Source organism: Callionymus lyra, chromosome 13, assembly GCF_982586985.1.
Source record: "Callionymus lyra chromosome 13, fCalLyr1.hap1.1, whole genome shotgun sequence".
Taxonomy (NCBI): Eukaryota; Metazoa; Chordata; class Actinopteri; order Syngnathiformes; family Callionymidae; genus Callionymus; species Callionymus lyra.
In genome coordinates this window covers 1,626,703-1,639,828 of record NC_141830.1, presented here as the reverse complement: position 1 = coordinate 1,639,828, position 13,126 = coordinate 1,626,703, and the positions used below count along the sequence as shown (strand labels likewise).

General features: G+C 48.0%; 1 protein-coding gene across 1 annotated transcript in view; it reads right to left on the bottom strand.

Annotated features, from left to right (window-relative positions):
- Window positions 1–1,111: 1,111 nt before the first annotated feature.
- syne1a (spectrin repeat containing, nuclear envelope 1a) overlaps window positions 1,112–13,126 on the bottom strand; it is a 253,359-nt gene continuing 241,344 nt past the window's right edge. Inside the window, 11 exon segments of the mRNA XM_087806340.1 lie at window positions 1,112–1,652; window positions 4,925–4,980; window positions 7,796–7,864; window positions 7,933–8,142; window positions 8,204–8,332; window positions 8,396–8,602; window positions 8,674–8,870; window positions 10,288–10,408; window positions 10,493–10,623; window positions 10,736–10,798; window positions 12,075–12,360. Of these exon segments, the coding sequence (XP_087662466.1) occupies window positions 1,400–1,652; window positions 4,925–4,980; window positions 7,796–7,864; window positions 7,933–8,142; window positions 8,204–8,332; window positions 8,396–8,602; window positions 8,674–8,870; window positions 10,288–10,408; window positions 10,493–10,623; window positions 10,736–10,798; window positions 12,075–12,360 (1,722 nt within the window). The 3' untranslated portion in view covers window positions 1,112–1,399.

The following is a 13,126-nucleotide window of genomic DNA, read 5'->3' as shown; positions in this document are numbered from 1 at the left end:
TCTACTTCCTGCTTCCTCCTCTACTTCCTGCTTCCTCCTCCATCTCCCTCTTCCTCCTCTACTTCCCGCTTCCTCCTCTACTTCCAGCTTCCTCCTCTACTGCCTGCTTCCTCCTTTACTGTCAGCTTCCTCCTCTACTGCCTGCTTCCTCCTCCACCTCGCAATTCCTCCTCTACTGCCCGCTTCCTCCTCTACTTCCTGCTTCCTCCTCCACCTCCCGCTTCCTCCTCTACTTCCTGCTTCCTCCTTTACGGTTAGCTTCCTCCTCTACTGCCTGCTTCCTCCTCCACCTCCCAATTCCTCCTCTACTGCCCGCTTCCTCCTCTACTTCCTGCTCCCTCCTCCACCTCCCGCTTCCTCCTCTACCTCCTGCTTCCTCCTCTACATCCTGCTTCCTCCTCCACCTCACGCTTCCTCCTCTACTTCCTGCTTCCTCCTTCCGCTTCCTCCTCCAACTCCCGCTTCCTCCTCTACTTCCTGCTTGCTCCTCTACTTCCTGCTTCCTACTCCACCTCCCTCCTCTACTTCCTGCTTCCTCCTCCACCTCCCGCTTCCTCCTCTACTTCCTGCTTCCTCCTTTACTGTCAGCTTCCTCCTCTACTTCCTGCTTCCTCCTCTACTTCCTGCTTCCTACTCCACCTCCCGCTTCCTCCTCTACTTCCTGCTTCCTCCTCCATCTCCCTCTTCCTCCTCCATCTCCCTCTTCCTCCTCTACTTCCTGCTTCCTCCTCTACTTCCTGCTTCCTCCTCCATCTCCCTCTTCCTCCTCTACTTCCTGCTTCCTCCTCTACTTCCTGCTTCCTCCTCCATCTCCCTCTTCCTCCTCTACTTCCCGCTTCCTCCTCTACTTCCTGCTTCCTCCTCCATCTCCCTCTTCCTCCTCTACTTCCTGCTTCCTCCTCTACTTCCTGCTTCCTCCTCCATCTCCCTCTTCCTCCTCTACTTCCCGCTTCCTCCTCTACTTCCTCCTCCACCTGCAGTATTATTTTCTTTGCATTCTATTTCTAAACGTTTGCCTCTCAAGAGAATCTTTGATACTTTGATGGTCAAAGATTAAACTCGACCAAAACGATCCGTTAACTCAGTGATTCGTCAAAGATTGTTAAACGTGTCAAGAGGTTGAATAATTGAGGTTTTATTAGTGAACGTTATCAAACTGTACAAGTTCATAAATAACATTTCAAATGTTCCACGTCTGCGATTGTTTGGTTGGAACTGAAGATAAAAAAATAAGGTTTTAAAGCTTCAAGGCTTCTGGGCGTCGAACACATGATTAAATACTGACGTTGAAAAGTTCAAACCAAGAGAGGCTCCAGGGCCTCAAGTCAGTCGATCATAAATATTAGCAGCACGAGTTCATTCCTTCCACGGCGCTGGATCCGATCCCAGGGGTCGGAGGTCATATGGGGGGAGGGCCGTTGGTGTAGCGCAGCATGGGGTGGAAGGATCGGGCGAAGTTGTTGGCGTGATGGCAGCTGTAGTCGTCCTGGCTCATGGGCACCAGGCAGGCCAGAGCCATGAGCAGCAGCAGCAGCAGGTGCACCGGGAGCGCCGCCCGCAGGACCCGTCGCATGAAGGAGGCCGTCTTGCAGGAGGAGGCGCCGTCAGGGAGGTCCGAACGGGAGGAAGCGGCGCCGGCGGACCCGACCCGGCTGAGGAGAAACACGGGTGTCAGTGAGACGTCCGACAGAAGTGACTTCATCACGCTTCAGACCCGGAGGAGCTGATCCTCATCCCTGCTCTCAACAACAACGACTTCATCACAGAAACGCTGGAGCCGCGAGGTCGACGTGACACGACTTTCTTCTACTCCCAAATAAGCACAACTTTTCATGACTGTGTGTGTGTTTCTATTTGTGTGTGTATTAGTCTGTGTGTGTGTTTCTATTTGTGTGTATTAGTCTGTGTGTCTGTATTAGTCTGTGTGTGTGTGTTTCTATTTGTGTGTATTAGTCTGTGTGTGTGTTTCTTTGTGTGTATTAGTCTGTGTTTCTATTTGTGTGTATTAGTCTGTGTGTGTGTGTTTCTATTTGTGTGTATTAGACTGTGTGTCTGTGTTTGTATCTGTGTGCGTGTGTTTCTATTTGTGTGTATTAGTCTGTGTGTGTGTGTGTTTCTATTTGTGTGTATTAGACTGTGTGTCTGTGTTTGTATCTGTGTGCGTGTGTATGTGTGTGTGTGTTTCTATTTGTGTGTATTAGTCTGTGTGTGTGTGTGTGTTTCTATTTGTGTGTATTAGTCTGTGTGTTTCTATTTGTGTGTATTAGTCTGTGTGTTTCTATTTGTGTGTATTAGTCTGTGTGTGTGTGTGTGTTTCTATTTGTGTGTATTAGTCTGTGTGTCTGTGTTTCTATTTGTGTGTATTAGTCTGTGTGTGAGTTTCTTTGTGTGTCTGTGTTTGTTTGTGTAATTGTGTGTGTCTGTTTGTATCTGTGTGTGTGTGTGTGTGTATAAGTCTGTGTGTGTGTCTTTGTGTGTGTGTGTATCTGTATCTGTGTGTGTATAAGTCTGTGTGTGTGTCTTTGTGTGTGTGTGTATCTGTATCTGTGTGTGTATCTGTGTGTATAAGTCTGTGTGTGTCTTTGTGTGTCTGTGTTTATATATGTGTGTATAAGTCTGTGTGTGTGTGTGTTTGTATCTGTGTGTGTGTGTCTGTATCTGTGTTTGTATCTGTGTGCATAAGTCTGTGTGTGTGTTTGTATCTGTGTGTATAAGTCTGTGTGTGTGTGTGTTTGTGTCTTTGTGTGTCTGTGTTTGTATCTGTGTGTATAAGTCTGTGTGTGTCTTTGTGTGTCTGTGTTTGTATGTCTGTGTTTGTATCTGTGTGTATAAGTCTGTGTGTGTGTATCTGTGTGTGTGTCTGTGTGTATAAGTCTGTGTGTGTGTATCTGTGTGTGTGTCTGTGTTTGTATCTGTGTGTATAAGGCTGTGTGTGTGTGTTTGTATCTGTGTGTATAAGTCTGTGTGTGTGTGTTTGTATCTGTGTGTGTGAGTCTGTGTGTATCTATGTGTATAAGGCTGTGTGTGTGTGTTTGTATCTGTGTGTATAAGGCTGTGTGTGTGTGTTTGTATCTGTGTGTATAAGTCTGTGTATGTGTGTTTGTATCTGTGTGTATAAGTCTGTGTGTGTGTGTTTGTATCTGTGTGTATAAGTCTGTGTGTGTGAGTCTGTGTGTATCTATGTGTATAAGGCTGTGTGTGTGTGTTTGTATCTGTGTGTATAAGGCTGTGTGTGTGTGTTTGTATCTGTGTGTATAAGTCTGTGTATGTGTGTTTGTATCTGTGTGTATAAGTCTTTGTGTGTGAGTCTGTGTGTGTCTGTGTGTGTTCAATGTTTCTGTCCAAACAGAAGCGGAGCCTCTGGAGCTGCAGAGAAGAACACAATGTTCCTCACGGAGGGTCAGACCTGGACCTGCTCTCATGTCCTACTGGACAACTACACAACTACACAACTACACACAGACAATGAAACACAATCTCATGTTCTTTCTTCTGACGTACATGTGTGTGGGTCCGTTTATGTAGCTGTGTGTTGTAAATAGATGTGTGTCTCTGTTTTTACATTTTTGTTTTTGTGTGTCGAGCGAGCGCACACATGCTAACACGTGTGTGTAGATGAGTGAAGGTGAAACACTTCCTGCTCGACAACACTCGACAAGAGAGCACAGACACACACAGTAACAGACACACACACACACACAGTGTGCAGACAAACACACAGTAACGGACACACACAGTAACAGACACACACACACACGAACGGACACACAGGAACGGACACACACAGTAACGGACACACACAGTAACAGACACACACACACACACAGGAACGGACACACACAGTAACAGACACACACACACACAGGAACGGACACACACAGTAACGGACACACACAGTAACAGACACACACACACACAGGAACGGACACACACAGTAACAGACACACACACACACAGGAACGGACACACACAGTAACGGACACACACAGTAACAGACACACACACACACAGGAACGGACACACACAGAAACAGACACACACAGGAACGGACACACACAGTAACGGACACACACAGTAACAGACACACACACACACAGGAACGGACACACACAGTAACGGACACACACAGTAACAGACACACACACACACAGGAACGGACACACACAGTAACAGACACACACACACACACACACAGGAACGGACACACACAGTAACAGACACACACACACACACAGTAACAGACACACACAGTAACAGACACACACACACACAGGAACGGACACACACAGTAACAGACACACACACGCACAGGAACAGACACACACAGTAACAGACAAACACACACACAGGAACAGACACACACAGTAACAGACACACACAGTAACAGACACACACAGTAACGAACACACAAACAGTGAGTAGACAAACACACACACACAGTAGCAGAGACCCACAGTAACAGACACACACAGTAACAGACACACACAGTAACAGACACACACAGTAACGAACACACAAACAGTGAGTACACACACACACACAGTAGCAGAGACACACAGTAACAGACACACACAGTCATGGACACACACAGTAACAGACACACACAGTAACAGACACACACAGTAACAGACACACACAGTAACGAACACACACACAGTGAGTAGACACACACACACAGTAACAGACACACACAGTAACAGACACACACAGTAACGAACACACACACAGTGAGTAGACAAACACACACAGTAGCAGAGACACAATCACTGCACAAACAAAAATAGCAAAAGCAGCAAAACAAACGAGACGATGATGGAACTAGAAGGTGTCCTGAGAGGTTCTGGTAAAGGTTCTGGTTCTGGTTCTGGTTCAGGTAAAGGTTCTGGTTCTGGTTCAGGTAAAGGTTCTGGTTCTGCAGAAGTACCTGGGTCGGGGGCTGCTGACGGCGGCTCCTGGCGAGGCGAGACTTTTGTCTCGGGGCTGAAGGAAGATGACGAGCAAAAGAAAGAAAAGATGTTTCAGTCAAAAAGAAGCATGAAAAACAACAGCAGCACCAGTTCACCAGCAGAGGGCGCTCTCTGGTCACGAGACAACAGCGCCCCCTGCTGTGAGGAAGACGTCAGCGCTTCATGAAGCTTCAGTTTGTTTGATGGACTTTTGTTTACATTATATTTCTACGTAAAAACTTGTTTATACTAAAGTATTTACATATTTTACTGATTATATTATTATTTATTTAAACATGTTCTTTAAACGTCTCTGAAGAGAATCATGAACGCGTGAGAAGCAGCAACTGAATGAAAACAAATCAGACGAAGAGAAAACAAACGCGTTTAGATCCACGTTTGTGTCGTTTACTGACGTGTTTCATGAAGCTTCATCGACACATCACTACCATCTAGTGGACTCTGAAGATAATGACACTGTTTCATGAAGCTTCATCGAGACATCATTACCATCTAGTGGACTCTGAAGATAATGACACTGTTTCATGAAGCTTCATCGACACATCACTACCATCTAGTGGACCCTGAAGATAATGACACTGTTTCATGAAGCTTCATCGACACATCACTACCATCTAGTGGACTCTGAAGATAATGACACTGTTTCATGAAGCTTCATCAACACATCACTACCATCTAGTGGACTCTGAAGATAATGACACAGTGTCATGAAGCTTCATCAACACATCACTACCATCTAGTGGACTCTGAAGATAATGACACTGTTTCATGAAGCTTCATCAACACATCACTACCATCTAGTGGACTCTGAAGATAATGACACTGTTTCATGAAGCTTCATCGACACATCACTACCATCTAGTGGACTCTGAAGATAATGACACTGTTTCATGAAGCTTCATCGACACATCACTACCATCTAGTGGACTCTGAAGATAATGACACTGTTTCATGAAGCTTCATCGAGACATCATTACCATCTAGTGGACTCTGAAGATAATGACACTGTTTCATGAAGCTTCATCGACACATCACTACCATCTAGTGGACCCTGAAGATAATGACACTGTTTCATGAAGCTTCATCAACACATCACTACCATCTAGTGGACTATGAAGATAATGACACTGTTTCATGAAGCTTCATCAACACATCACTACCATCTAGTGGACTCTGAAGATAATGACACTGTTTCATGAAGCTTCATCAACACATCACTATCATCTAGTGGACTCTGAAGATAATGACACTGTTTCATGAAGCTTCATCAACACATCACTACCATCTAGTGGACTATGAAGATAATGACACTGTTTCATGAAGCTTCATCCACACATCACTACCATCTAGTGGGCTCTGAAGATAATGACACTGTTTCATGAAGCTTCATCCACACATCACTACCATCTAGTGGACTCTGAAGATAATGACACTGTTTCATGAAGCTTCATCCACACATCACTACCATCTAGTGGGCTCTGAAGATAATGACACTGTTTCATGAAGCTTCATCCACACATCACTACCATCTAGTGGACTCTGAAGATAATGACACTGTTTCATGAAGCTTCATCGACACATCACTACCATCTAGTGGACTCTGAAGATAATGACACTGTTTCATGAAGCTTCATCAACACATCACTACCATCTAGTGGACTCTGAAGATAATGACACTGTTTCATGAAGCTTCATCCACACATCACTACCATCTAGTGGACTCTGAAGGTAATGACACTGTTTCATGAAGCTTCATCCACACATCACTACCATCTAGTGGACTCTGATGATAATGACACTGTTTCATGAAGCTTCATCGACACATCACTACCATCTAGTGGACTCTGAAGATAATGACACTGTTTCATGAAGCTTCATCAACACATCACTACCATCTAGTGGACTCTGAAGATAATGACACTGTTTCATGAAGCTTCATCAACACATCACTACCATCTAGTGGACTCTGAAGATAATGACACTGTTTCATGAAGCTTCATCAACTCATCACTACCATCTAGTGGACTCTGAAGGTAATGACACTGTTTCATGAAGCTTCATCGACACATCACTACCATCTAGTGGACTCTGAAGATAATGTCACTGTTTCATGAAGCTTCATCCACACATCACTACCATCTAGTGGACTCTGAAGATAATGACACTGTTTCATGAAGCTTCATCGACACATCACTACCATCTAGTGGACTCTAAAGATAATGACACTGTTTCATGAAGCTTCATCGACACATCACTACCATCTAGTGGACTCTGAAGATAATGACACTGTTTCATGAAGCTTCATCAACACATCACTACCATCTAGTGGACTCTGAAGATAATGACACCGTTTCATGAAGCTTCATCAACACATCACTACCATCTAGTGGACTCTGAAGATAATGACAACGTTTCATGAAGCTTCATCAACACATCACTACCATCTAGTGGACTCTGAAGATAATGACACTGTTTCATGAAGCTTCATCGACACATCACTACCATCTAGTGGACTCTGAAGATAATGACACTGTTTCATGAAGCTTCATCGACACATCACTACCATCTAGTGGACTCTGAAGATAATGACACTGTTTCATGAAGCTTCATCGACACATCACTACCATCTAGTGGACTCTGAAGATAATGACACTGTTCCATGAAGCTTCATCGACACATCACTACCATCTAGTGGACTCTGTCAGCAGGTTCATGTAGCAAACACACACACTTTAACACACACTTTAACACACACTTTAACACACACACACACACACACTCAAGAGAATCAGCAGCAAAACTTTCAGCAGAAAATCAAAGAAACTCACGATTCGTCGACAGCTTTGATTGACGCGCGTCACTGGAGCGACAGGTCGACTCGTCTCCGGTAGAAGCGTCTGCAAGAGAAGAAGTCGTCAAAGCTGTCGAGGTCAGCTGACGCGTCGTCGCCGTCGTCCGCGCTCACCTGCGTGACCTGCGTGACCTCCAGCCTCCGCTCCAGCCCGTCCAGGTCAGAGGTCACCTGCCTCAGCAGCAGCCGCAGCCGGTTCCAGATCACGTGGACCTTCTCCTCCGACTCCAGGCTCTCGCCGTCCTGAGGTCCGACCAGCAGCGTGGACAGGTCCTGCAGCGACGTCGCCCCCTGCTGGCAGTCCAGGAGCTCCACCTTCACGCGCTGTGACGAGGGAACATTAGAAACCGAGCTCGGGACCGAGGAACGTGTTCTCAGAACCTACGGAGAGAGTTCTGTGGTGAGCTCGCAGCGCCTCGCGGTCCAGACCCGGAGCCACCGGAACCACCTGGTTCCTGCGCCGGTCCATGTTCTCCAGCCTCAGCAGGAGGCCGTGACTCAGCTCGTGGAACTCCTGAGAGGAACGCGCACACAGTCAGGTGTGATACAGGCGTTCGCCACCAGGGGCTCCTCTCACCTGACAGTGCACGAGCACCTGCTGAAGCTCCTCCCTCCAGGCTTCCATCCAGGCTCCCAGTCGCTCCCAGCCGGCGTTCATGTCCTTCAGACGGTCCCTCAGACGCCAGGCTTCCTCGGAGTCCGGGTCCGACTGGAGGAAGTCGGCGCTGCTGAGGTTGATGGACAGAACCTGAGACTTGAGGTCGTCCAGGTTCTTCTGCAGCTCCTGAGGAACGTCGGGGGGAAGAGAACGTGAGACCAGGACCTGTGAGCGGGACCTCCAGGGATGTCACTCACGCGCCGCTTCTTGATCCTCCGCTGGATGCTGCCGATGTCGGCGCCGACCCGGACGCCGCGCTCGCGGCCCAGCTCCGCCTCCAGCGCCGCCAGGCGGGCGCTCACGGTCTGCAGGTCCGAGATCAGCTGCTGCGCCTGCAGGCTGTGTTTGTCCCTCAGAGACTGAGCCTGGATCAGCTCCCAGCGCTCGATCACGCCTGCGTCACACGTGACAGAATTCAACTTCATTTGCTTTTAAATGTGAAAATAAATCAAATGCTGAAGATAAAAAAGTCAAAGATAGAAACAACAAAAGAATATTTAAGCTTTATTTTGTAATTTTTAATAAAAGAAAGAAATAAACAAAGTATTTTGTTTCTGTCGCCACCTGCTGGTCAGTCAGAGCAAGTGAACGTTTTCTTCTATGAAAGATCAATAAATCCATGTTCGTTCAACAGCAGACCTGACTGTGTGTGTGTGTGTGTGTGTGTGTGTGTGTGTGTGTGTGTGTGTGTGTGTGTGTGTGTGTGCCTCGTGACATCACAGTATTATCGTGTATAATAGTTATAATGCATTAACAAATGTATTTATTATTCATTTACATTTTAACGTAACACTTGTGTGTCATTTTTCGAGTAAATATTAATCCCTTAATATATAATAAAAAACTTGTATATACAAGAATAAAACTGCAGATTATTTAGTTTAATAAAAGTCACAAACTAATGAAGAATGTCCTTCTTTTTAGGGATTTCTTTTTGCTTGACGATCCCTAACGACAGTCAGAATTTAATGTGACTCTTGAAGAATTATAATTGATCACCTGTGATCTATAGGATAGGACTCACAAGTCACCTGTCACCTATGTGACTCACCTGAGTCACCTGTGTGACTCACCTGAGTCACCTATGTGACTCACCTGAGTCACCTGTCACCTATGTGACTCACCTGAGTCACCTGAGTCACCTGTCACTTGTGTAACTCACCTGAGTCACCTGAGTCACCTGTGTGACTCACCTGAGTCACCTGTCACCTATGTGACTCACCTGAGTCACCTGAGTCACCTGTCACTTGTGTGACTCACCTGAGTCACCTGTCACCTATGTGACTCACCTGAGTCACCTATGTGACTCACCTGAGTCACCTGTCCCCTATGTGACTCACCTGAGTCACCTGTGTGACTCACCTGAGTCACCTGTCACCTATGTGACTCACCTGAGTCACCTGTCACCTGTGCGACTCACCTGAGTCACCTGTGTGACTCACCTGAGTCACCTGTGTGACTCACCTGAGTCACCTGTCACCTGTGCGACTCACCTGAGTCACCTGTGCGACTCACCTGAGTCACCTGTGTGACTCATCTGAGTCACCTGTCACTTGTGTGACTCACCTGAGTCACCTGTGTGACTCACCTGAGTCACCTGTCCCCTATGTGACTCAGGTGAGTCACCTGTGTGACTCACCTGAGTCACCTGTCACCTATGTGACTCACCTGAGTCACCTGAGTCACCTGTCACTTGTGTAACTCACCTGAGTCACCTGTGTGACTCACCTGAGTCACCTGTGTCACCTGTCGACTCACCTGAGTCACCTGTGTGACTCACCTGAGTCACCTGAGTCACCTGTGCGACTCACCTGAGTTCTGCGTCTCCGGGCCGGCGGCGTCCTTGAGTCCCGGCGTGTCGGCGTCGCTCAGCTCGCCCTCCGCCCTCCTCGCCGCCTCGATGCTGCCGCGACACTCGCCCATCAGACGCATCTGCACACAGGTGTCCAGGTGAACTTCCCGCCCTCGTCCTCCAGAGGCCGCTGTTTCCCGCGCGAGAGAGAAACAGGAACTCACGTAGCCCATGTAGGTGGAGTCCAGGTCCGGACTGACCCGGTGCGCCTCCTCCCTCTGCTGCAGGTGGAACCGACCCGCGTCCAGAGCCGCGTCCAGCTGCCTGAGACTGGCCTCCAGCTGCCCGGGGTCACCTGCACAGGTGTGAGCAGGTGTGTGACGACGAGGAAGGTTCAGCGACGACAACAACAACAACAACAACAACAACAACATGCAGATGTTCCGGGTCCATGCAGGAGTTCGTACCAGAGGTCAAAGTGCTCTCGGTGAGTGAGACATAGGCCTCGGGGCTCTCAGGGATTACTACATCTGGGGAGACACAACACACACCGATGACACAACACACACCGATGACACGACACACACCGATGACACGACACACACCGATGACACGACACACACCGTTGTCGCACACTATCGGCACCGGGGTTCGCTTTCATGACCTCTCGACCTCTTGACACCCCTCGTTCCAGCCTCACGTGACTCGATCCGAAGGTTACAGAAGTCAAACCCTTGCAGGAGCCGAGGTCTCGAGCTGCTACACTGAATTAGCTCGTGGCTAACATGGTTAGCTTTTTACACTTTTTAAACATTTAATGTCAAAGTCATTTACTAAGAAGGGAAACAAAACTCTTTTTTAATCGACTTCTTTAAAGACTCAAAACAAAGTAGAATCTTCTCTCAAGACGCAGTAGCTTCTCGTCATGTTTTATTACTTTAGAAAGTCGCTCTGAAATCTGGGCGAACGAGAGGTTACGAGAGTCTATGATGATTTAATGATGGCTTCACTCCTCCTCCAGCTGTGATCACGCTTTGTTTATACAACGAGTCCCTTGGAGGTGGAGACCATTGACAATGCGCGGTGACAAACCTCCATGCTCGACCAATCACAGCAGAGTGGGTGTGGTTATGGTCAACAAGATTTAATCTCCAGAAAAGTGTTTTCAGTGGGCGGAGCTTAAGATCATTTTCTAATGTCAATATTTCAATGAAAAGAGCGTTTTGTACAAACACACACTTTAACACACACACACACTTTAACACACACACACACACACACATTAACTCAACTTCAAGACTTAAAGATGTTTTTCCTAAAATCATTGTGAACTCAGCATCAGTTTTTGTCACATGTGTGTAACATTTAAAGATGTGTGTAACATTTAAAGATGTGTGTTACATGTAAAGATGTGTAACATTTAAAGACTTGTGTAACATTTAAAGATGTGTGTAACATTTAAAGATGTGTGTTACATGTAAAGATGTGTAACATTTAAAGACTTGTGTAACATTTAAAGATGTGTAACATTTAAAGATGTGTGTAACGTGTAAAGATGTGTGTAACATGTAAAGATGTGTAACATGTAAAGATGTGTAACATGTAAAGATGTGTGTAACATGTAAAGACGTGTGTAACATGTAAAGATGTGTGTAACATGTAAAGATGTTTAACATGTGTGTAACATGTAAAGATGTGTAACATGTAAAGATGTGTGTAACATGTAAAGATGTGTAACATGTGTGTAACATGTAAAGATGTGTAACATGTAAAGATGTGTAACATGTTACTATCACAGACACACACCTGTCACGGCCGCAGTCGTCCTCAGGTACTCGTCGTCCTCCTGTCCTCGTCCTCCAGGACTGTCCAGGTCTCGGCTCAGGTCGTAGTCGTGGTCCCACTCCAGCGGGATGGAGTCCACGCTGGCGGGCGTCTCTCGGCCGGAGCGATCCCTCGCGGCGGCGGCGGCGCCTGATGGCGGTCGACCGGAGCGCGGCGCCGGAGAGTCGTTCCACGGCAGCTCGGCCAGGTCGGCGCCGTCGTCCACGTCGAACTCTCGGTCCGAACCCTCGAGGTCGTCGTCCACCAGCTGAGACACAACACATGGATCAGGACCAGCAGGACCAGCAGGACCAGCAGGACCACAGGACCAGCAGGACCAGCAGGACCAGCAGGACCAGCAGAACCAGCAGGACCAGCAGGACCAACAGGACCAGCAGGACCAGCAGGACCACAGGACCAACAGGACCAGCAGGACCAGCAGGACCAACAGGACCAGCAGGACCAGCAGGGCCAGCAGGACCAACAGGACCAGCAGGACCAGCAGGACCAGCAGGACCAGCAGGACCAACAGGACCAGCAGGACCAAGAGGACCAACAGGACCAGCAGGACCAGCAGGACCAGCAGGACCAACACGACCAGCAGAACCAGCAGGACCGGCAGGACCGGCAGGACCAGCAGGACCATCAGGACCAGCAGGACCAGCAGGACCAGCAGGACCAACAGGACCAGCAGGACCAGCAGGACCAGCAGGACCAACAGGACCAGCAGGACCAACAGGACCAGCAGGACCAGAGGACCAACAGGACCAGCAGGACCAGAGGACCAGCAGGACCAGCAGGACCAGCAGGACCAGCAGGACCAGCAGGACCAACAGGACCAACAGGACCAGCAGGACCAGCAGGACCAGTAGGACCAGCAGAACCAGCAGGACCAGCAGGACCAGCAGGACCAACAGGACCAGCAGGACCAACAGGACCAACAGGACCAGCAGGACCAGCAGGACCAGCAGGACCATCAGGACCAGCAGGACCAACAGGACCACAGGACCAGCAGGACCAGCAGGACCAGCAGG